The sequence below is a fragment of the Rutilus rutilus genome (genome assembly GCF_951802725.1).
Source record: "Rutilus rutilus genome assembly, chromosome: 1".
NCBI classification, from domain to species: domain Eukaryota; kingdom Metazoa; phylum Chordata; class Actinopteri; order Cypriniformes; family Leuciscidae; genus Rutilus; species Rutilus rutilus.
Genome location: NC_140209.1, coordinates 46,824,882 through 46,850,729, shown reverse-complemented (window position 1 = coordinate 46,850,729; position 25,848 = coordinate 46,824,882). Strand labels below are relative to the sequence as shown.

At 37.7% G+C, this 25,848-nt stretch overlaps 2 protein-coding genes across 2 annotated transcripts in view; both read left to right on the top strand.

Annotated features, from left to right (window-relative positions):
- The window catches only part of kcnh4a (potassium voltage-gated channel, subfamily H (eag-related), member 4a), a 31,776-nt gene extending 26,880 nt beyond the window's left edge, over positions 1–4,896 (top strand). Inside the window, exons 13-16 of the mRNA XM_084423998.1 lie at positions 759–1,111; positions 1,292–1,377; positions 2,734–2,810; positions 2,928–4,896. Coding sequence (XP_084280124.1) covers positions 759–1,111; positions 1,292–1,377; positions 2,734–2,810; positions 2,928–3,791 — 1,380 coding nt within the window. The 3' untranslated portion in view covers positions 3,792–4,896. The remainder of the gene's footprint in view (positions 1–758; positions 1,112–1,291; positions 1,378–2,733; positions 2,811–2,927) is intronic.
- A 2,596-nt stretch (positions 4,897–7,492) lies between these two features.
- Positions 7,493–24,694, top strand: rab5c (RAB5C, member RAS oncogene family). Its single transcript, XM_084385724.1, has 6 exons — positions 7,493–7,642; positions 18,270–18,634; positions 20,869–21,020; positions 22,771–22,893; positions 22,972–23,065; positions 23,263–24,694. Exons 2-6 carry the CDS (start codon positions 18,466–18,468, stop codon positions 23,388–23,390), a joined length of 666 nt encoding a protein of 221 aa, XP_084241850.1. The 5' UTR covers positions 7,493–7,642; positions 18,270–18,465; the 3' UTR covers positions 23,391–24,694.
- Positions 24,695–25,848: the final 1,154 nt, after the last annotated feature.

Below are 25,848 nucleotides of genomic sequence, written 5' to 3'. Positions count from 1 at the left end.
GGTTATTTTTGCGGCTGACCTTATTGCATATGTAGGAGATTCCCTTTCAGACGCAAAATGTATGGGAGGAGAGTATTGAAATGAATCGCGCAAGGTGATTTACTAAGGTTTGCGCTGTCAATGTAGGCTACTGGTGTTTGCGCCATTATTTACCGCCCCAAAAAAGCACGTCTTAAACCAAACGCTACCTGGGCTGGTAGATTGCGTTGGTCATTAAGAAAATGATCTGACTGCGTCTGTGTTCATTCATTTGTGTTCGTCATCAGTAGATCACGTGCAGAACTTTCCAGTCCCATCGGTGGTGTTTTGGAATCGCTGTCTCACGCTGATTTGCCTTGTTTAGTAAATCTGCCCCCAAAAGTGTAAAAACATTTCACCATACTGTAATTATATGCCCCTGTGCATGTTGGGAAGAGGCCAAAATGGGTCACAGAACCATTTTCATCAGTGTAGGCCAAAATTCAGTAATCCCAATTTAACTGCACGGTATGCTTCTTATGAGCTCCAAAAAATAATATTAATCAAGTAGCTTACTTGCTCTAAGAATCCTTTTTCTATTTATTTCTCACACTTAAACACTCATGCATTTCCTGTGTTCTGCAAATGAACCAAAAACAATTCATAAAGCCTTTAAGGCTGTGATTATGACACATTCAAATATATTCTGCACTGGTAATACGATAAAAGAATAATAACAAATCAACCAGTGGCCTCTAAATCACATTACCTTTGTTTTTATCCCTTTCTATCTCTCCTAGGAACGCTTTGACGATTCCAAGCTACCCTTTATTGTGGAGGCAGAGCAAGAGGAGTATGCTGGACACAACCAGGGCAGGAAGCCCCTGCTGTCTGGCTTGGGTGGTCCTTCATCTCAGGCTAATCTGAGTACCATGTTAGGGGAGGAGTTCCGGCACCTTAGCATGCTCCGTCTCTGCAGATCGCCCATTAAAAGCTCCCGGGTACAAAGCCCTGCTCCTCAGATGCCACTTCATGAGGATCTGTCTCCAGGTGCAGTTCCCGCCCAGAGAATAGACAACAGCTTCTGCCACAGACCAGCCAAACTGCTCATTCCCACCCTGAACTGTGTCAGCCCTCTGGACCTGAGCCCGCGGTAAGAAGAAACCAGAATTCATTATTACTTTTTTATTATTTCATTATTTGTATTCTTTGCTTTAACTATATTTTCAGTGGCACTACCTCTAGAAGAAAACACTCATATAAAATACTATTGATATTGACAGCAGATAATATTGATTTTTGATGCACTAATGTCCTCGTGTCTGTCCTGTAGGGTTGTCGACGGCATTGAGGACAACGAACATGCTTTTCACTTCAATGTTGAGCACAGTGAGCCATCTCCTAACACAGAGGTCAAAGGTGAGGTGGACTCTCCCTTAAAGGGATACTCCACTTTTTTTGGAAATAGGCTCATTTTACAACTCCCCCAGAGTTAAACAGTTGAGTTTTACCCTTTCGAATCCATTCAGCCGAACTCCGGGTCTGGCGGTCCCACTTTTAGCATAGCTTAGCATAGATCATTGAATCGGACAGGACCATTAGCATCTCTCTCAAAAAAATGACCAAAGAGTTTCGATATTTTTCCTATTTAAAACTTGACTCTTCTGTAGTTACATCGTGTACTAAGACCGACGGAAAATGAAAAGTTGCGAAACTCTTTGGTCATTTTTTTGAGAGAGATGTTAATGGTCTTGTCCGATTCAATGATCTATGCTAAGCTATGCTAAAAGTGGTACCGCCAGACCCGGAGATCGGCTGAATGGATTCGAAAACGGTAAAACTCAACTGTTTAACTCTGGGGGAGTTGTAAAATGAGCCTATTTCCAAAAAAAGTGGAGTATCCCTTTAATATTAGACTAGTGCATTATGGTTTAGATCATATGGTTTATAAGGTTCTCAAACTTTTTTTTACTCTAATTGCCCACAACAATATTCAAAACCCCTCTTATTAAGGATATGGATTTTAAAAAATGTATGTTTTACTCAAAATGTATACCTGAATATATATATATTATTTATATTCATTATTATGATTCCCATGGCATTATACAAATGTATGAATTTGCATAATTATTACAGGTCTAGAAACACATTTTTTAAATGTATTAAATACATTTTTAATTAAGTAAGGATTTAATCACTTTAATCACCCCCTGAAATTCCTGAAACTAAATACTAGCAAAACATCAATATGTCAACACACCGTTTGCATGTCTTCAGTCTACTATTCAGTTATGGAGGGCAATTACATGCATCTTACACCTATTACTTTTAATGACCTGACAATCTGTAAGGTCATGTACAAACCTTAAACGGTGTTCTGTTATTGTATAAATGTTAAAAATGTCACTTTGCATGTAAACCTTTAGTCCCATTCTGGTAGTTTTATTCAGTGTGCGCATGCTATTTTCAATAGTTATCAGTGTTTTGTTGTACATGTACTGTAAACACACTGATTATGCACATTTAAGCCACCATTAATTGTACTCCTACCTTCACTGACTCTCTAATTATCCAAATGCATAATAATTATTATTAGTACTTTCCATTGTAAAAAATAAATAAAATAAAACCTGCTGCAAATTCAGTTAATTTAGGTCGCAATAAAAAATTTAATAAAAAAAACCCTGAGATCCCAGTGAGACTGATTCATCTGATAATATAATAATTCTACACATGAAACTGTCAGTTTCTTACTTGTTTTGGCTCTTTTAGACCCGTTTCAGGTTGGCGCAAACCTTCTCCTTGAGACAGAGGAAGTCAGACAGAGTCTCCGTCAACTCAATGCAGAGGTATCAGAAAACACCTACTGCAAATCAACAGAAATAAAATAGGTTTTCTTATTTATGACATTTGTCACCAGTATTTATTAATTAATATTCTGACATTAACATTTGAATCTGTTCCAGATGAACCACCTGAACCAGGAAGTGTCCTCACTGACCAAGGAGCTCCACGAAATGATGCAATTCCTGCATTCACACGTGACCCCACCGCACTTCACCTCCTCTTTTACTCCCTTCAGCTCTTTCAACTGTCATACATCACCCAACTGCACCAACGTGGCCTCCTCTACCGCCGACTGGACGTCTAGGCTGGCCTTTAACATGCCGGCCGGCCCTTGCCTGCAGCCGGATCCCTCTCTGAGAGATTCTTTAGGATCCAGGCACACGTGCATTTGCAGCGTCAGCCATGCCCAGGAAAGAGGCTCCGTCTTGGGGCAGGAAGGGGACATTGAGCTCCTCAATCAAGCCCCCAGCTCTCACTCAGCCTATTTTCCATGCTGCCCTGACCAGGAAAGGGTTGCTACCCTGGGTGTAGAGAGTCAGTCAAACCCATATCAGACTTCTCAGACCACACCAAACTCTCCTTATATAGGACACCATGTTCCCTGCACTGGCGGGTCACTCCTAGGCTTGGCGGCAGCCTTTCCGTCCAGTGGTTTGGTCCCTCAGGTTCGGAGTGGGAGTCCTGGCAACACATTGTCTCTGTGCACCCATAACATCCAGAGTCAGTCGCATCCGTCCTTAAACATACAGATGACACCTGACCTGCACTCCAGTGCACCCACACCCATCCACTTATCCGTTACACCAACCGGCCCATCAGAGCCTCTCATAACGGTCAGTTCACATTTGCATTCCGGGATTTGTAGTTCCAGCTTGCTACATTTCCCTACAGGCCTGAGACAGAATGATCTGGTGGGATCAAGTCCTGTTCACACACTTGAGCCCATCGTTTCATCCACTGCTGAGGAACGACACATTGATTAAGCCATCACTGAACAGGAGTGATGGACATATTAAGAAAAGTCGTCTAACATGCTCTTTGTCTGTTGCACGGATAATGCCCTAATTTTAAGCCAAATGCAATGCATTGTGGGAGCAGTGTACGTGGGTTATGCTAGATGAGCACGAGAATGTGCACAACTGTGCCTATTGTTTCAAAATTGCCACTTTTTAGATTAAAGTAGGACTTAAAGGTCAGGATGAGTCATGCTTAATTGTATTTAGGTAAAATCTGTTTCTACTGGTTGGGTTTATTTTACTTTATATGGCTTGATTTTACATGGTTTCACCGCGTAGGTTTTGCATAAGACAGTGTCCCCTAGGACTGAGTCATAGATTACGAAGAGCCAGAATCTTCTTCAAATCCTCACTTTAAAACTCCTTCAGTTTGAAAACCTTTAAAATGTACCTAATTGCATGATATAATAAGATATTATTTCCCTGGCATTTTCAAGTCTGCTAAAGGGACAGTTCACCCCAAAATGTTGTCATCATTTACTCACCCTCATGTTGTTGCAGACCTGTATGACTTTTTCTTTTGTGAAACATAAAAGAAGATCATTTGAGAAATGTCTTCAATAGAAGTCAATAGTAACCAGAATTGTTTGGTTTCCAACATCCTTTAAAATAACTTATTTTATATATAGTTGTATAAGTTTACCAAAAACTACTTGAATTGTTTGTCTCTTACATGTAGAATGTTTATAAAAGCATGTGCAGAACGATATACATTTATTTTTGTTGCTGATCCTCTTTTTTCATCGTCAGAAAGTTTTTGGGAAAAAAATATTGATTTATTCTTTCTCTACATACAGTATATCTTTTTCTGGGCCTGTTTCATGCCTATATTGTTAAATAAATCTTCCATTTCCTTATCTCTCGGTTGTGCCTGCCTAAATTAAATGCTTTGCGATTGAAAAAAAAAATGAATTTGCCTGTTGAAAATGCCCTCTTCAGGGAATAAACCATTTTCACCATTGCTCATTTAATGGAGTAGGTTTGATTGGCCCATTACACAAGAAACCAGGTTGTCCTCCTTTAAATAAAAAACAGATTGTATTGGCAGGTGATTAAGCTGCTTTGTGGCTGATTGGCTCATCAAATAAAATAAAAAATCTCAATAGGTTGAAGGATACAGTACAGTGTCTTCCACTAATACTGGCAACCTTGGTAAATATGAGCAATATATATATATATATACATCATTTTTATTTTTTGCTGTTCAAAATATTCACCAAATCTAACCTTTAATTATGTATAGGCTTTACACTGTCACATATCATTTTCATAGAAACTATCTGAAATCTACATGGTAACTGTTTATTTATTATATAACATCAGAACCATTACCCTATCCTTACATCGAAGTAAACATACATATTGGAAAAATCTAGTTTAAACAACAGATACTGAGATGGTTAGGTTGCACATATCTTCTCCAAAGAGATGTTTCTTTAGACGCCCACCATCTCGCTCTTTCTGTCTACATCAGGGCTCCAGACACATCATTAGCCACAGGAGGCTACCCACACATACTGCTTGGTTGTGGGAAAATCTTAACAACCTGTTATCTCTCAGCTCCTCCCCAGGCCCATGAATGCCTCATGTCAACATTTCATAAAGGATATGTATATATATTTGTAGACTGTGCATCTTTTTCTGTTGTTTTAATCTGAAATGCAGCTGGAACATTGGCTGATGGGGTAGAGTCTTGCCAGCAAGTGAAAATATAAGGTATAAAGTATAGGCCTATTGTAATCTGTTTGTGTTGTATTCATTTATTGAACTCAATATTTTTCTGATAATGAGTACAAACAGTTGCTGTGTGTAAAATTAGCACATTATTAATGGCATAAAGCAGTTGTTGAGAAATTGTCAGCATAGCCTGAGTACTCGCCACCTACGCACAACTTTAATGACACGCTGCTCGCTGATTGTACATACACCGCTGGGCGGTAGGCTAATTAGCATGTTTGTTGCATCTATCACACTATAGATAGATCAGATTCCAGTTGAAACAAGTAGGCCTATGTGAGAGTAAGAAGAACTAAATAAAGGAATATCGGGAAAATACAATTACGGGAGTTTGGCTTGCAGCATATAAAATATGGGTAATGAAACTATTCTAGGGGAGGAGTCTTTACCTCAGTGGTCCTCAACCAGGAGGATGGCATAAAACATTTAAATGTAAAATATATTTTATTATTAATCAATTAAAATTATTTGTATTTAACCAAATACACTGCTGAACAATAACTAATTTGTGATTTCTTAGCCAATTAAAAGCAAGAGATAAGAAAAATGTAACCTGTCAATTAGACAGGTCAGAAAAAAAAAAGAAAAAAAACTGTTAGCCTATTACACTTGACATTCTGTCCCCCTCTCTTCTAAAATGATGGATACGCCCAACAAGGTCTCCTCAGTCCTCCCCCTCTATTTATTGTTTTAATTGAAGAACAACCCGTTCTTGAAATTTCTGTATCCCCACAAATCGTGTTTAGGCTAATTAAATGCAATCGTATTAGGCTACTCACTGTTTCTGTTAATAGACAGTTTGAAAACAAGCAGATTTGTCGTATAATTATAGCAGAAATATTAGAAATGGTTGAAATTGTGTTGGACAACTGGAGGCCTGAGTAAAAAAGGTTGAGGATCATTGCGTTACTTTACCTGACAGAAACCAGCCAGCGTTTTAAGCATATGGTTTTAAGAGAGAGAAAAAACCGGGTCTATTAAAAGTTTAATTGGCCTGTAGCGCCCCAGCTCGGTGATTACTGGTTAGTACATAACCTTCAGTCACATTCAGAGCTGATCTTGTTTTTCATGCACTTGTTTTGATTTGGCAACACAAGGGTCCGTTTTTTAAGCACTTGTCTACAGATCAAACTAAAGTATTTGATACTGCCGTGCTTCTAATAACCACTGTGGAGAGGTCATCTTACCTTGTTATATTGTTATATCTATGCCCACAGAGTCCTGTGGGTCCTCAAATGACTGTGGTTATCAAGTGTTTAAAGTTTTGTTTATATAGTTTATTATTATAAAACAGAAATTAAATTAATTTCAGACAAATGGGTAAATTACAAATAAATAAAATAGTCTACATCATGCTTAATCTTCAAGACACTGACATTACATGCGATGGTAATGACTTTTTTAACGTACTGTTTATATATGACTATTATACAATTTATTAATTTTGTAGATTTAGCTTTTATTTTTATATTTTCAGTTTGAATTTTATTTTTAGTTATGTGTTTTTTTTTTATTTTTTGTTTTTTTTTGTCATTTTAGTATATAAACTTAGACTTATTCATTTCATTATGCTGCCAGGGCAACATTTCTTATTTTCTTTTTTTCTTTTTCTTTTTTTTTATCTTTACGTGTAGACTAATATTTTTATTTTTATTTTATTTTATTTCAGTTTTTGTTTAGTTAGTTAGTTTAAAAAGTTAGCTATAAGTCACATTTTAAGTTTAGAAAAAAAAATGCGTAGTCTCTAAATTAAACAAATGCGTAGCTCTCTAAAATAGTTTTAAGGAAAAGCATAATATGAAATGTAACCTTTCAACAAATAAAATGAGAAAAGTAAATCTATTATTGTCTTGTTGTGGGTGAGAAATGTAACCGCGATTTTATTGGCCACCACCACGTATATCAAAACAAGCCCCTCCTCCTCGGAAGAAGGTGGATTACGGAAGTTCGTCCCTTAAAGCGGAAGTGAAGGCCAAAGCCCGTCGACAGGAGACGCTTGCGGCGGCTGGAGGGGAATTTTCTCTCAGTCTGACAGCCAGGGATTTGACAGAAAGAGAAAAGCGCCGCTCTCGTATCTCAAGGTAACCTCTATCTGGTTTTGTATTAATATGTTTGTTGGAAGGTTATTGTTATCTGGTCGTGGTTTACTGATATAGAGGAACTGTCAAGACTGTGTTAGCCGATGCTCATGACGCTCCTGAGCCGCTCATCTGGATCTTTCCCTCAGCGACATAAAAAAGGAATAGTAATTCAGGCCTCTCTGTCTATCTGTCACGCTCCGAATATCAATCTTTACGGCGAACGTCAGTTTAATGGAGAAGGCTTCTATGGGTGTGTGTGTACACATGTAAATATGTGTGTTTGATCAGCAGCTCTGAAGTTTGGCCATCTACAGCAGGGCTTCCTTGTCTTATCATTTGACCGTTGTGATGCAGCCGAACACGCATCTCTGTGGTGGCGCTAAACACCGATTGTATTGCGATTAGTAAGGGTGATACTTATCCAAACGTCTACATGTATAACATATTAACGTGTGTGTGTTTTTTTTAATCTCTTTTAAAAAGTTTTCTTTAGCTCTGCTCGTTGTTTTCTATTTTTTTTAAGTTATCAGTGTGGCTCTGGTTCACCGGCTTTGAGTTGAATGCTTGTGGTCAGAGCTCGTGGGAGGAGCAGATCAGAAGTGAAAGACATCGGACTTCATGAGGAAGTCAATAATGTGGCCTGAGGAGACTTGATTGACAGGTCAGCTAGATGAGTCATCACTTAAGATCGCACATGCATTGATATGAGCTTAGAGCTGTTTGATTGCAATGACAACAATATGCTTTTATGATAGCAGTCCACCTCTTTAGATAGGTGAAATTATGATTTAGTGAAATACACATTTATTTCAATTAATCATATCACCTGTCCAGACTTGTCTGTGTCACTGTGTGTGTAAATATATATATATGCATTATTGTCAATTATGAATTTTCACCTTTGATACTGAGAGGATTTCTTGTAAAACACATATTCACTGTTCTGTTGCACATAGTGACCTTTTGTTCTGCAGAAGCACTTGATGCACACATGACTTGTGAAACCTGCCGTCTTTAGTGCTGTTTTACGGTCTCGTAATGTCATTGTCTTTGAGATATTAGAATAGTATAGCCAGGGTTGCGTCTTATTTGTGGTTTGGTCGCTTCTCGTGTGTGAGGAGGATCTACTTATTGCTTAACATTAACATGATGCGGATTAAAATAAAAAGAGACGTCATTACGATGCAAATGTGTCTCAGTTGCTGTGTGTCGCTTTCTTGTTTTGGCTGTCACTGAAGGTGAGCAAACAGGAACAGAATATTACTTTCACCTCTTAGTTCTGCTCCGGAGAGCATAGTGGCTTTTCCCAGCATGCTTTGTAACTGCTTGAGGCATTTTAGGTAATCAAGAAGGCTGTTTTTTTGTTTCTTCCATTAAAGCAATCAAGTTAAAATTTCTTTCCTCATTAGATTTAAAGAAGTGGTGGTATAATGCCCTTTTCACAAGATGTAAAATAAATCTCTGATGTCCTCAGAGTGTGTATGTGAAGTTTTAGCTCAAAATAGCCCACAGATATTTTTATATAGCATGTTAAAATTGTCTCTTTTTGCGGGTGAGCAAAAACACACCGTTTTGTGTCTGTTCCTTTGAATGCAAATGAGCTGCTGCTCCCGGCACAGGGGGCGGAGCTTCAACAGCTGCACTCACACATACATGCACTGAAAATTTCAAAAGCTTTTAGCCTTTTATGCTCAAACCGGAGTCAGACAATGATGGAGAGACTCAAAAAGTGACAACATGTAGAATGCAACAGGACATTTCTGAATGGTTAGTTGATGAATTTATGTAGCTCATGTGTAGTTATCTTCTAATCTAGTCATTGATTAGCATATTCTGCCTTGGTAATCTATAAATCGTGTTCAGGGGGCGGGGTTTATGAAAATTCTAGGGTTGGTGATGGTGATGTCACTAACCCGGGAGGAATGTCGTGTAGTCCCTACCAGCCGTTTGTTGTAGTCCTTAAAAAGCAATTTCTTTAGATGTTGTTTATGCTCAAACAAACAGTAACATTACACACTCACTAAAATGAAAAAAGTGAAATCATAATCGACCACCCCTTTAAATGTCCATTGTGTTGTTCCTTAACGGATGACTTTTATGTTGTTGTTATTGAGGGCTTTATGAGAAACCAGGGTGTGATCAAGATTATTTTTTACCAGTGAGTTTTTGTTTTCTCTTTCAATTTATGATTATGACTATGCCAATTATATTGTTTTACACGGGGTTCACTGGAAGCTGGCATGGTGTTCAATCACTAAAAAACAAACTAAAACATGCTGTTCCCAAAATGAATAGGGACTTTTAAAATTGTGATTTACAAGAATAGCCATAGAGATAATGTTGCAATGACTATCATTTTTATTTGTGTTTTGTGTGTGCAATGCAATCTCTAAAGAACAATTGGTAAATATCCATATCCCAGTTTTCGTCATGACGACCGGAGGGAAATGTCTTAGGAATTCGTTCATTAATTTTTTGTTAACTGAAATAAAGCTGAACTAGAATAAAATATTAGAAGACTTAACTGACTGAAATTATGGGTTTCAAAGTGTATGTTTTTGAAAATGTTACTGTTATTGTGTAAACTTAGAGCAAATCTGTGTATTATTTGTTCAGTCTAGGCGAGTAGTGTTTATTTACAAAGTGACATCGCCAGCTACTGGCCTGGCATGAATAATACAGCGTTTTTAGTCATTTTCTTATAGTTTTAGTCGTCGTCTGTACTCGAAAAACGCAACTTCATCGTTGTCGTGTTAACATACCCTTAGTATTTAGGTCATGGTGAAAACCGGACACACACAGGAATGTTTATCACCACCAGGATATGTAGAAACATGTTTATTTAAAGTACAAACCAACTCAAATGTGTCTGAATAACCCAGATCTGCTGAACTGAAGATGAAATGTTTGATCTTGAAGCGACTCTAATGAACAGGAACAATTGGAGCACAAAGTAGATTGCATGCCTGCACAAACAGACAGAGAGATGGGGAAAAAAGGCATTGTCTGATGGAGCTGGCAAGATGCATATAATAGCATCTGTTAAGTTGTATTATTAATGAATGCAGCTGTTGAGCAGTTTGCCCTTCCAGGCATTGAGGAGGGTGTGGATGTGTTGTTATCTGTGTGTTTGCTCTGCAAAATTGCAACAACTTCTTAGATAGATAGACAGACAGACCGCCCTTTCTAACACACCCTCTCAGACATTTGTGTAATGATCAGGCCGGCTCAGGCAGGCAGGCCGTGTTGGTGATGCATGCGATTTTTCCTTCCAGCTGGTTTCCTGGAGAGCATTTCCTATTTCCACACTGTTGTTGAGATCCCTCCCTCCCAGTGAACTGTGTGTGATGGGGGGAGGGACAGTATTATTGCACTCCTTCTTGTTGGATTTAAGGGTCTCACCACAGAACTGTATATTCAGCATGCGATTTTTGCATAGATGGGAAATGAGCCATAGTGATTGGAATGCTGGTGCCAGCGATTCGGGCTGACATGTACGCACAGGTTTCAACACAGTGACCTTACCGATAGATGACAGGAAGTGAATCAGGTGTCTTAAACTACAATACATGGAAATTACAGCAGTTCTCTGTGGAGTGCTTCTGTGGAATTTCATCATTGTCGTTGCCTGGTATTTGGTCACTCGGTTTCAGAACAGAGTGGCATTACGGTAAAATCCATCCTTCCGTGGTGGGTGTCTGATGTCATGAATGACATCTCTATTTTTGATACTGCTGCAAGTTTTCATTACGATGTCTGTCCGTCTGCTAATAAGATGCTTCAGTCTGTTGGTAAAAATTTGTAAGGCAGAACATATGAAAATCACATCAATATTTCATAAACATGCTCTCTATTTCTCCACTCCCTCTTTGGTGCAATTATTCCCATATTCTGATTAGGGCCGGGAGAAAAAAATCGATTCACCCTGCTATTGCGATTTTTATTTATTTTTACGATTTTAAAATCGATCTTTTTATTACAGAATCGATTTTAGTTCAAATTGAATTGCTTTATTTTTGTCCTTGCTTATAAACGAGGTTGACAGAAGTTAGCCACTTTTGTTCCAACAGAGGTTGAAATGTGTCGTTATCTGTTGAGTGACGTAATATCCCTTCCAAGTGGATGTGTGAAAGCGACGTGAGACTGAATGCACTGAAAAGCCCTCGCGCTACTCATATGTTGAGAGAGTGATAAGACAGTAGAGCTGCACGATTCATCTTTAAAAAGACTGCGATCTCGATTCAAACACCCACGTGATCTTATTCCAATTCGTCTGTCTATTAAACCTTTGACAATCATATCGCAGCATTCAAATCTGCGTTGGCTTGGCGCTGCCGCTGACCCGGAGATGATCATGAAACCGCTTCACAAAAAGTAGTTTTAACCTCATAGTATCATTATTTCTGTGATACAATAGTTCAAATCATTAAGTTAAAATATAAACGCTGATGTCTACCGTATAGCGATCAAAATAGAGTAAATCAGCTTTTTGAAAGAAAAATCGCATTTATCGATTACATTGTTTCGCTACTAGGTGGCAACAAGTTAAATGTATTTATTGAATAATTTTTTTAAAGAGCACGTAGTACTGTATGATGCTTCTGAAATAAGTCAGAAAAATGTGATGAATTGTTTTTGTAAATATGACTCATCTTATACATCATGAACAGTCTGTATAAGTGTATGATTGAGCTTTTCCCCATGGTCTAGTGTTAAAAAAAAGAAAAATCACAATATATTGCAATATCGAATCGCAAAACTTGTAGAAACGCAATTTGAAAAAAAAAATATATATCACTATACATATCGTATAGGCACCCAAGTATCGTGATAGTATTGAATCGGGAGATAAGTGTGTCGTCGCTGCACTAATTCAGATCCTTCTTTGCCCTCGTTTTGAGATTTTCTCTTTAGTGTGATTTTACAGCTGAGTGATATATACTTTTGCTGATGATTATAAAATTACGGTTTTTATTTTATTTAGCATTTACTTTTTGGACATTAATTTTCCTAAAGAAGTCATTACACTGGCATTAAGGAAGCATTTGAATAATATCTTCTTTGATTTAACATAAAAACTGTAAGAAAAACAAACAGTACAATAGTTGGTATGTTGGCTCTGTCTTCTGTCCAACAAATCAATTTAAAGATTCATTTGTGATTCATCACTAGATATGGTCATGGATGTCCCTGAGTGTTTTTTTTTTTTTTTCATATATTAAAATGTCCTTGTATTTATATTGTGTAAATGTAATTTTTTATTGTTATACTGGTGGAATATAAATGAAAATGATTAAATATCGTTTTTCTCCTTCATTCAGTGAAAAACAGTGGCCATGTTCACACAGCAGCAGAATACAGTTGTCAGTCCTGTTTTTGAGTCCTTAAAGTCATCATTTACCTCAAGTTGTTCCAAAGCTGTATGCATTTCAGTTGATGAGCCCCATTGATTTTCCATAATATGAAAAAAAAAAATAATTATGGAAGTCAATGTGGTCCATCAACAGTGTGTGTGTGTGTGTGTGTGTGTGTGTGTGTGTGTGTGTGTGTGTGTGTGTGTGTGTGTGTGTGTGTGTGTGTGTGTGTGTGTGTGTGTGTGTGTGTGTGTGTGTGTGTGTGTGTGTGTGTGTGTGTGTGTGTGTGTGTGTGTGTGTGTGTGTGTGTGTGTGTGTGTGTGTGTGTGTGTGTAGCAGAAGAAAGAAATTCATACAGGTTTAGAACAACAACTTTTTTGTGTGTTTTGTGTTTTACGTGTGTCTCAAAAATGCTCCTCTCTCCACCCAGATATAAAAGCTGCTGTCAGTTAATGTAGATTTGATGGATGAACTCGCGACTCAATTGGACTCTTGTCGTGTCAAAAGTGATACTTTTTATATTACTTCAGTCACTGTTACTATAGTTACTGGTAAGAGAATACTGTCTTGACTCCCATTGCACATTCACACAGAAAGTATTTGAGATGCTACTATGGATGCATAGTAAATTATAGGCTGATAGCTCAAGACAACATAGGCTACTTGGAGTTGCATGCTTTGAATGTTGCTTTACACTCAACTGAAAATCTTTTTGATATACAACTGTCAAGGGTTATCATAAATGTTAAGCTTCAACAGTTGTTTTCTCAAGCAATGCTTTAGAACATTGGTCAAATTAAGTGATATTTCAACTGTAAATGTATACATAGCAAGGTCCAACTAAAGTAATGTTATACTTAGTTTTTGCAATTTGTAGTTTTGAATGTACCATTCCAAAGGTAAGTGCACTTAACAAAACAGAGACAAAACACTAGAAAATTGATTCATTTAATTTTGTTTTTAATTTGGCACTGTCAAATTTCACATTTTCTTTCATTGATATCATGCATGGGAGTACCATATTAAGGGCCTTGGCACCTAGGGCAAATAAAAACCTCACTGTCTAATATAGTATAAGACCTCATTTAAAAGTAGTAGCCTATTATTTGATCATGAAGAGACTATCAGAGAAATCACTAAGTGTTACTTAACTCGCCTCTGATTTTGAAGTTCTGTGCCATTCATTTTTTTTTTTTTAGAAACCATGAGGAACCTTTCCAATTTTTTTCAATTCATACAAGGTTTTAAACATTTCCTTATCTTTATTGACAGCCAAAATGACAAATTCAACAAAGATGGGTAGGTTTATTTATATGAATTGTGGTTCATATAAGAGACTTGTTATTATTCTTTTAAAACATCACCATAGCTAAATGGATGTTGGATGCTTCACAAATTATATGTAATGAACCAATTATTTATTGGCCAAAGCTGTGTACAATAGAAATGGAGGTCAGAAAAGAAGTTTCTCAGGTGTGGTGGGTCATGGACATATAATTAAAAAGTATTGTCATTTAAAGAAGAGCATAGAAACCATTTTTATAATATAAAACAATATACATAAAGGTATCTACCTATCCTAAATACGATCTAGACTGTTTAAATTTGATAAAAAAAAAAAAAAAACCTCAATACATTTTACACAGAAATATGTTGAGGCAGATGTTTTTGTTTAAGCTCATTCATTAACTCGAAACTACTTTTATAGTAAGGTAAAGTGTCTTAAAATTACATATTTTATTCATATTCGTCTGTAAAAATGAGAATGTCAGACAAGAGAAAACCATGGGATCAAGGACAAAATGAATACAGCAGGACTAAGTGTTTACAAAATGATTCAAATATGTATTTATAAATATACCTTTCCTTAATTTTTTGGTATGCCTTCTACTCCATTGTGATTTTGTGTCCACTTGTTTACAAAATCATTACATAAGAATGATAACATTACTAAGCATTGCTAGAGAAAACAACTGTTAATGCATCTGAAGGCTAACATTTATGATGACCTTTGATAAAGTAAAGGTTGTGTATCAAAAAGATTTACAGTTGAGTCAGTATGAAGCAACATTCAAAGCGTGCAACATGCAACTCCAAGTTCTTATGTTGTCTTGAGTTATCAGCCTATCATTTAAAGGCTATTTTAATAATATGCAGACATCTTTGGGAGACAGAACAAAAACACAAGGTTATATTTGTAAATATTTATTTAAACAGCAATCATACACATTTAAAAAGTTGAATCTGAATCATTCATACTGAGAAACACATGCTACAAAATGATGAATTATCTATAAATTGGGGATATTTTGGGGATATTTAATTTGATTTTATCAATCAATAAATTCCACTAGAAACAAACCTTGTTGTATTATTTTAATTTAATACTGTGAAGCTGCTTTGATACAATCTGTATTGTGAAAAGCGCTATACAAATATACTTGACTTGACTTGACTTGATAAAATATATACGAGTAGTTTAAGCTTAACATCGTTTCAACTTTATTACATGTTTGAAATGAATAATCCATAAAACAAAACGCGGTCTGAGGCGCTCATGCTAATAATTTCTGTTCCACTCGCTTGTATTGGTCGCCCCGCCCACACTATGGTCTCGTGAATATTCATGGTAGCTCCACCCATTGGAAGCAAATATTTCAGGAACCGAATATATTGTAACAACGGCAAAGAATGGCAGTATCATAGCCGATACCGATATGGAGTATCGGATCGGTGCATCCCTAGTTTTTAGCGGCATTCAGTATGGGATTTGAGTCTGTTAAGTAGTCTATTTCAAATGGATCGCATATACAGACTCCGGAGGTCGACTAGTAGGCCACACCTGTTAATAAATGTGTTGTCAATCCCAAAATCTGACGATGTGAACGTAGCTAGTATGTAGAGATGCACCGATTACAATTTTCTAGGCCGATTCCGATTTCCGATTTTTCATTGAGTTTGACCTGCCGATACCGATTTTAGCCGATTCCGATTAAATTTTTTTCTAACCACTTTACAGCACACACAAATAGTTATTTTCGATCTTCTCCTTAACCCTTTCACGCATACGTTTTTTCAAGGCGAACGTTCCCTTTAATGTTTCCATGGCGACGCGTCACGCGATACACCACAGCCACAATAATACTGTATGACAGATGTGTCGCTTTTATTTCGCTTTTCCTTTTTTATTCAAAATATTCACAAACTTGCTTACCATGTCATCGACTAGCCTGAGTGAGTGTGTTTGGTCGTTTAAAAACCTTTATAAATAATCTTGATCTATAACATGAGATGGGCGCCGCAATGTTGTCCTGTCAGTCGGATTTACAGCACGTGAATTCATCAGTTTCTCCCGAAATAAATGCAAGAAAGTGGCCGGTGAACTGAGAAGAATAGAGTAAACTTTATAGTTACTTCCACTATGTTTGTCTGATATGAATAACACATGTCGGCAAATTATATTTGAATAGATTGTTATTGCTGCTTGCACAGACATCAGCTAAAATAAACATTATGAGGTTGAAAACACTGCTTAGTTGTGATATATGACAGCGCTGAACGCGTCCGACTCTGGCTCAGCGCCAGCAAACACGCAAAAGCACAGTTTGAATCTGGCAGTTATGCGACGTCACTGAACATTCTAAATGTGGAACATGTGTGAACATTCACACCGTACTCTCAGGGGCACAGAAATAAAAATCCCATATATGAGACCGTACTGCTCAAAAAGTTAATCATGCGGCGCCCGAGTGCATTTGACCGGCATATGTCAGACTGACCGGCCGGTCGTCGGTCATGGCCGGTCACGTGAAAATCGGCCAATTCCGGTCACCAGCCGATCAATCGGTGCATCTCTACTAGTATGTAAAACAAGACTTAAAAATCTTTAACTAGATTTTTGCTGTATCTTGTACTGAATTTAACTTGAAACATTTTGAATCTAATTGGCTACAATAGATGTTTGAAAAAGAAACCACAAATATTTGAGCGAGATAAATCATATTCAGACAGCCTATTTCATCTTTTCTAGCTGTATAGTCAAGCCAACCCTTTGTGCCATACTGTTTCTATTTATGGTCCACTTTCTGTGCAAAGCATGTTGAAAGGCATGAGAAGATGTGGTTTGCAGAAATTTGTGTGTGAGTGATTCTAAACCTCCGTCACATGCTCTGGATTAGACTGAACCTCAAGACCTGACGCTGGCAGTGACATCTCGCTCCCCATAATCACTTCATTGGCCTTTTCTTGCAGTTATTAACAGGAGAGACGGGCCTTTGACCTTTCATTTAATTCTGCTTAAATGAAAATGTTTTGGTTTTTGTGATAGCCCAGGCCTCAATACCTGAATATTCTCCTACAGAGGAAGGAGGTCCGTCCATCCAGTTATTGATATCTATCTTCTCTTCTCTCCTCTTTTGCTGCCAATTACTGTGTCTGCTGCAGCAGAAAGAATATCTGAATCTATCTTTGACAAGCTGAAATAATGACCTCAGACTGAGTCAGGCTGTTATTTCTTCTTTCTGTGTCTCTCTGTCTTGTAATAATCACATTCATTTTCTCTCACCTTTATTTGCTCAGTTGTTTTAGTGATCTACTTTCGCTCTGCTGTCTGTATTTGGCGACAGAGAATCAATTGAACTTTTTTTTTTTTAATGAACAGTACATAACACTACCCAGTTAGGACAAAAATAAAGGTTTCAAAAGTTGAATATATGAGTTTTCCCCCAGTAGCCATTTTATTTATCAATCTGAAAGCATAAAGAAAATGTTACGCCACAGTCCACAATTCATTTGGCCCCAAGCTGAGCTGAGTGTTGGTCTGTGTGGCGCTTTGAATAACAAAATATAGGCTACACAAAAAAACCCCAAAAAAACCCAGCAGGTCCTGACCTGTTTTCAGCACCTTTTCCGTCAATACGGTGCAGATAATTTTGGATCACTGATAAGTGAAGGTTATTTAAATTGGGGAACTATTTTAGTGTATGTGCGACATGACACCTAGCGTGCTTTTGTATGGATGCTTTTAACTGTAATTGCGGTACAGTGTGGGTGGAATCTGTAAAGGGGATTGTTTTGTTGTAGTGAGTTTTATTGGAGCACTATGGTGGTTAATGGTTAGTGCACTGGAATGGTGTGATAGCTGTTAACGACCTGTAATGAGTTCCTTTCACTCAACTTTGGAGCGTCACAGTCAAGTGTTTTGTAATATGGCCAGTTATATCTGGTCATTAATGTGTTTTGTTGATCAACTTCCTTTCTCCTTTTTCCTCTAGGTTTATTCATCCAATTGGAGCCATCTCTCCATCTTTTTCTCACTTTCTCTCCTGATTTTCTCTCTCTCTCTGTCTCTCTCGACCCCTGTCCTCCCCGGAGCCTAGTTGATCCTGGTTTAGGACCCCTGTCATATCCAGTGAGGACCCCTCTTAGATCCAGTCAGCCCTCTCCTCTCCTGTTGTCCGGCCTGTTGGCATGGCGGGGCGAGGTGGACCAGCGCGGACCAACGGTGCCGCCCCCGTCGGGAACAAAATCTGCCAGTTTAAACTGGTCTTGCTGGGAGAGTCTGCCGTGGGCAAGTCCAGCCTGGTGCTCCGTTTCGTCAAAGGCCAGTTCCACGAGTACCAGGAGAGCACTATTGGAGGTGAGCCAGAGCGGGTTTATGTCCAAGCTTATTCTTTCTAGGAATGGAGGATTTTTGAATATATATTCGCATTACAAGAATGCACACAGGCCCGAAACTCCTCACTAGTTACTGTATTCAGCTATGACATGAACAGAGGTCACAATATGCTTCCACATTGCCTGTCATTTTGACAGACAGGGTTGTAAAAATTCCATCATAATCTATTATTGCCCGTCTGTTTAATTTTCATATTTTAATGATAATAAGCAATTTAGTAGGCTCTGTTATTGTTCACATTTCCATTTTTCCTTTAAATGTACAGGACAAGCATATAGGCTAGATTATGCATTTATTTATATATGAAGAGAAAGTTGAAAGGAGACTGTGGGTCACTTTTCAGGTTTCATCATGAATGTTTGTCCAATAAATCGCAATAAGCTTTGTTACTTTTGATATGAAACAAAGTCTCAGCTTTCAAATTCTGTCCATTTTATCACAAAACTCAAGAGATCACTGTAAGCGCCTTAGTTTGAGAGTAGCGGAGCGCGAGGGAACGCAATCATCCCTTCATCTTTTATTACGTGACGGAATGAAAATAAACATGAATGAACATCAGAAAATATGTTGAAAGATACAGTCCAACTTAGAAATCCATATCATGTCTCTCATGTAATCGCTCAATCTGTGTTTCAACCGCAGAAAGAGTCAATAAAACCGCTTGTAAACAATGTCACATAACTCAGAAAAGCCATTAATTCGTTGACCATTAACTTTATAGTCAGCAAGAGTGCACTCGCCACCAAGTGGTCAGGGGTGAGAATTACAGAATTACAGTTACATATTACAAAAGATAGGTTTTCAGATTTTTCCATCACTGCTAAAAAAAAAGAAAATCTGTCAATGATGGACATTTTTCGGTTAGTGTGACCTCTGGGCATGAAAAACGGCAGACATTGAAAAATATTGGGGATAAACAATTTATCTGTACCTAATCGGTTGACAGAAGAGTCAACAGCATTCATGTGCATATTTCAAAATAAAAGTCTTGCATCAGAAAAACATTTTTTGTTGTTGTTTGACTGACACTCAAACGGTCTTGTGACCCACCAGTTGAGAAACACTGGTCTAGATGATTTTAAAGAGAAATTTCTTAAAATAAATGTGTGCAAGAAACGTTGATTTAACATGAATGACTTCAGGGGGAATATGCTGTCAAACTGTTGAATATGTCTCCTGTAAAAGATTAGCTACGGGATAATATTTTATAATACAACATACTAGTAGTGAGATCATGTTGAACGCTCTGCGTATATGAGGTTGTGTGGCTTGTGTTGATCTGTGGTGAGAGGGCTGGGCTTGGTCTGAACCAGACAAGCTGGTTCTAACTCGCTAATCACATGACTACCACATGAGTTATACTGGAGTATTAAACAGACACGCAGTTATGCATGTGCACACATATCTGATCTCCTAACCAAACACATGTGTATGCTGTATACAGCTTGAAATGGTCTTCATTTTAAATACAGATTTATGTTCTGAATTACACGGACAGAGAAAGGCGTTAGAGAAACGACCAGAAGGAAAGGGAAACAGTCAACAATGGGATTTCCTGAGTGTGTGTGTGCTATTGTGTCACTGCTAAGTTGTCAGTGTTTTAGGGAAACTTAAAGCTAAATTTGATCATGGACATTCGTGGATTTGTTCCATTTAAGGCTCAGTCTTGTATTTAACAAGAGATTCTAGAATAAATTCAGACACGAGGAAAGAGAAGTGCTGGAGTGACATTTGGTACGGGCAGGATACCGCATGCTTGCACAAAGCTGACAATAAGGAAATTCTCAGCACTTTTTTTGTCCTCCTACATGTTTTCCTTCAATGCCATCATCCTGTCGTCAGTGAGCAGGTCAAAGATCCCAGCACTCGCAGTGAAATTAATGTGAGCTACAAACATGTGACCATTGTACCTGACTCGGCAAAAAGTTTGAAGTGTAAGGGATTAGAAATATGGATGGTCTTTCTTACTCTGCGCTTCTGCACACTTTCTGTGTATTGTAAAATCTAAATTTTCTGAACAATTTTTCTGATTTTCCTGATCATGATGCTGCATGTTTCTCATTCTTCCTCTCTACAAATGTCCAGCACTTAAACAGCTAAGCCGTAAGGAAGTGCTAAAAGGATCATTTTGATTGTACAAACTGATACACATTACCGAAATGTCACAAAGATTTCTGTTTCTCTTTCCCTTCTAGCTGCTTTCCTCACACAGACAGTCTGCCTGGATGATACAACAGTGAAGTTTGAGATTTGGGACACGGCCGGACAGGAGCGATATCACAGCCTGGCCCCTATGTATTACAGAGGAGCCCAGGCGGCCATCGTCGTCTACGATATTACTAACACAGTGAGTGCCTGTGATTTATGAAATCAAGACCTTTAAGTCAGAGTTGCATCAGACAGGTGTCTTGTACAGCCAATCGTTCACCAGCTGAGAGTTGCGTGGCACCTCAGTTGCAATCTGACTTTGTCAGTTGTGCTTTGGCTCTAATAAAGGCTGACATCACAGCGTTGTGCTCAGCAGAAGGGTAAGGTCTGAATAATAAGGTTTCACCTGACTGACTGCCGGGTTTAATTATTATTCTGTAGGATACAGTCAGACCTTTGCTCAAAGTCAAGTAACGATCACAATGGCGATACAATTCCTGTTGGCAACCATAAAGCTAATCAAGCTTTTAGTGTTGTTTACAGTATATCTCTATGTGGTGTCTTTAAAATGCTTTAGGACAAACCATGTGTAAATTCATAAGTCAACGCCATTGCTGAGGATTTGGTGTTTCTGACGTCACAAATTACCTTGTAACCAATCAGGTCAACGTGTGATTTTAACGAGTGGATCTCTGAGCTGACGCGAGTGAGTGGAGGCGGGTCTAATTTACATATTCATAGAACCGTGTATACTAAATGAGGCGTGGGTGTAGCGTTACATTCAAGCTATTTTAAGGCATGACGAATTATTTTTCAAGGATAAAACATTTAAATGTCATTTTGGTGATCAAAGATGAGCTTTAAGGGATAAAATTATTGAATACAGGGGGATTTTAAGCTAATGTATGTAGTATATGAATGGCTTTTTGTTGTTAATGAAACTTAAAATACAGCCTTTTTTTATTTATTTGTAATATGTAAAATATTGTATTTTCTACAAAAAAAAAAACCAGGAATATGCATGCTTTAATAAATAGGATATCAGTTCATTATAAATATATGACAAAGCTGAATTTTCAGCATCATTACTCCAGTCTTCAGTGTTCACATGATCCTTCTAATATGTCGATTTGCTGCTAAAGAAACAATTCCTATTAATGTTTAAGTCTAAATTTAATCTATTAAAGTTATTTTGCTTAATATTTTTGTTCATCTTACTTTTTTTCAGGATTCTGTGATGAATAGAATGTTCAAAAGAACAGCATTTATTTGAAATAGGAAACCTTTGTAACATTATACAGTCAGTTTCAATCAAATTAATGCATCCTTGCTGAATAAAAGTATTAATTTCGTTTAAAAAAAATATAATACTGACCCCAAACCTTTGTGTGCTATATATATATATATATATATATATACACATACACAGTGCTATGCATAAGTTTAGACACCCATGCTAAAGTTGACTAAAAAGAGGAATAAAAAATCATATTTTGGAAATTGAACTTGAACCCCCAAAAAAAGGAAGAACATTTATTTATTTACGATACATTATTCATTCACAAAGAAAATTGGTGTCCTTAAAGGTTGGATTTTTCCAAATTTTTTTAATTAAGGCATTAAGTTCAATTTCCAAAATATGATTTTTTATTCCTCTTTTTAGTCAACTTTAGCATGGGTGTATTAACTTATGCATTGCACTGTATATTATCATTTGACATGCTCTATTAAATAGACATTACATTGTTGCAAGCAGGTAAAGCATTGAATATGCATTCCCATCATGCTTTTCATTTAGACAGCAAGTTGCGAGTTTGTGTCAGGGCAGGGGCTTGGTTAAATACATTAAAATTATTAAGTGCAGTAAATGAAAACATTAAGTTGACATCCCCACAAGTCACCCATGTTTATTGTTTAACAGTTGCTTTTACTGTTTTGTTTGTTTTTAGGACACATTCACTAGAGCAAAGAACTGGGTGAAGGAGTTGCAGCGTCAGGCGAGTCCAAATATCGTCATTGCTCTGGCCGGCAACAAGGCAGACCTGGCCAACAAGAGAGCCGTTGACTTTCAGGTGAGTTTACACGAACGCAAAACAGCCTCTGTAAATCTGCTTCCAAATGTTTTTAACTCATCGGCAAGCTTTCTTTAGGAGGCGCAGGCGTACGCAGACGACAACAGCCTACTCTTCATGGAAACGTCTGCGAAGACCGCTATGAACGTGAACGAGATCTTCATGGCTATTGGTACGATCTCATCTCTGTTGTTGATTCTCTTCAAGCACAGAGCAAAACACAGCAACATGACACCAGTTTCACCTGCCGCAAAGACGCTCCTCTAGGCACCACACCTAATCATTCAAACACTGCTGTTGATTTAATTCAGATCAAAGCAACCTAGTATGTTTATGAAGAAATCTTTTCCTTCTCTTTTCCTTCCGTAGCCAAGAAGCTTCCGAAGAACGAACCGCAGGGTGGGGCGGGCAGTGGCGGACGCGCCAGAGGAGGGGTCGACTTACAGGAGACAGCACCTCAGAGCAGAAGCGGCCAGTGCTGTGGAGGCGGCAACTAACCATTGGACCAATCGGCTGGCAGATGCACACAAGGACTGATACAGACACACAACACAGTATGAATCCATAGTGTGAGATCCATTCACTTATGACCCAGCTCTAAACTATGGCCAGTTAGAGCTTCAGAACTGGAAACAGGCCATTGATACCCTTGTAAATCAACACATTAATGTTTCGACCATTTATCCCTCCTAAGAACACAACATGCAAACATTCTCACACACACACACACACAGAAGCTATGACATGTCTCTGCCACCTATGAGTTATTTGATTTGTCTTATATAGTTTTGACAAAACAAAAAAGAGACACATGTGATCCGATCTAACCAATCGCACTTAAAACAAAAGAAATTCCAGACTGCTGCTGGTGGAAAAACAAGTTGTCTCTCCCTTGTATTTCCTTATGCTCTCATTTGCTCATTTGTATAAAAAAAATCTAGTGGTGACGTCACTATTTAATTGCGCTCTCCCTTTTGGTGGATGCATACTGCCAGTATTGAGTTACATCTCATCTTTCTCCTGCTCTCCTTGATCACATCCCTCCTTTGTCGGAGAGAGGAAAGATTGGAGAATGAGAAAAGAGGCTATTTTCCATCTATGTCAGGCTGTTCTGTAGATCCTGTATTATTTCTCTTGTATTAGTCTCTCAGGCGTCCACTACTCCAGCACAAATGAAACCAGTATATGATTTGATAGGCTAGACTTTTTTTTCTAATCATTTACATATATCTACTTGTATATCTAAATGCATTAACAGGTGGTATAACTCCAATGTGTTTTTCTTTTTCTCTTTCTTTGCATTAATGAAATGTTTTTGAAATCACTCAGACAAATGAGAAAATACATATGAATTACACAAGGCAAAATCAGCCTCCTCTGACCAAAATCCCAAATATTTACGAGGAAAAAGAAAAAGATAATGTTGCTGTTCCTGTACTTTTTTTTTTCTTTTTTTTTTATGTGAAAATGTCCCCAATCATTAGCTATTTCAATTCAGCACTTTTGTAAGAATTTACTTGTTTTTGTTCTTAAGAGTGCACTGGGTATTTCTTTGTCCTCTTACAACGTCATTTTTTTTGTCAATATTGTTCCCTCCTGTTTTATGTCGAAGGACGTCTATTTCAACCGGCATTTTCAGCATCACTTGTGACATATCACAAGCACAGCACATGTGAACAGTGACCCAGAAGTCTCCAGCGGGGTCTGAGGAACGAGGGACGCAATGGACAAAGGCAAATAAATGGAAAAACACAAACCTAGTAGAACTTGTAATTTTACCAATAAAGGAGGGGAAGGTATACATTCTGTCTGTTGTGCTGTTATTTCTACACGTAGGTGGTGATTTGGAGGTGTTTTCTTATTCCTGCACCCAAATAAGGTTGGGAACAGAACTGGTCCTTCATTTTTCACCGTTACTAAATTTTTGTTGCTGCTTTGGAGGGAGCATCATGGGTAGAGGTTTACTCTGTGTTTGTTGTGCTGGCAGTCTTTTTGAACTTGACACCAACTGCAGTAGTTTTGAGCCACTGATGCTATTGTAAAAAGTCACTATTCACAATCAATCATGATTAATTTAATCCATGAATGGAAGTGTCTAATAACAGGGTGGCTACTGAGATTAGGCAAATAGTATTTGACTGGTCATGTGATCTTAACATGAGAGGACCCTCTCCGTGTACAATTAAACAGCTTTTATAAGATTGCAGATATGATTGAATTCTTGTTCTCATCTGAGTGGTTTGATTTTATATGTCAGTTTCAAAATGACTGCATTTATTTGGGTGTGCAACTTTTTAAAGAGGAGGAAAAAATACTGTGCACCTGCATCATGAGATTTAAATCTGGCTGGTAGTTAAAAATACACGAGTTTTCTTTTTATCAATGATATTTGATCTAAATAAATGAATGAAATGACCAATTTTTGGTTTGTAAGGCCTAGAGCAGTAAATTATAATTGAACCGGAATCGTCACAAATTTACATTTGTTTTATCTTTTGTTATTTTTCTAAAAATAATAATCACTCAGCTAATATATTAAGCTGACTAGTTTTGAAAAATATTAAAATGCATTTTGCTATAAAAATAGTTTATACAACTATCCCCTGGTTTAACAGACAAGTGGGCTCAAGATAGTCTCAGACTAAAGTGCATGTTTGAGCTGAAAGCAACTTGCACTGGCGTGTCTTAAAATATGTCAGTGCCATTGTTTTGTCTCAAGATGCACACCAATAATGTTTTTTTCTAAGCCACATTTATAAAAGCCCCAACTGAACAAAGGCCTAATCCTGGCTTAATCTAAACCATGTCTGTAAAACCAGACCTGTGGCCGGTTGCACAAACTGCTTAGACTAGTCTTACAATTTAGTCATCTAATTTTTTTTTTTCTTTAAGATGGGTCATATTTTTTTTAAGTTAAGACTGATTAGCCCTAACTAATTTCTAGTTGTTCAGACT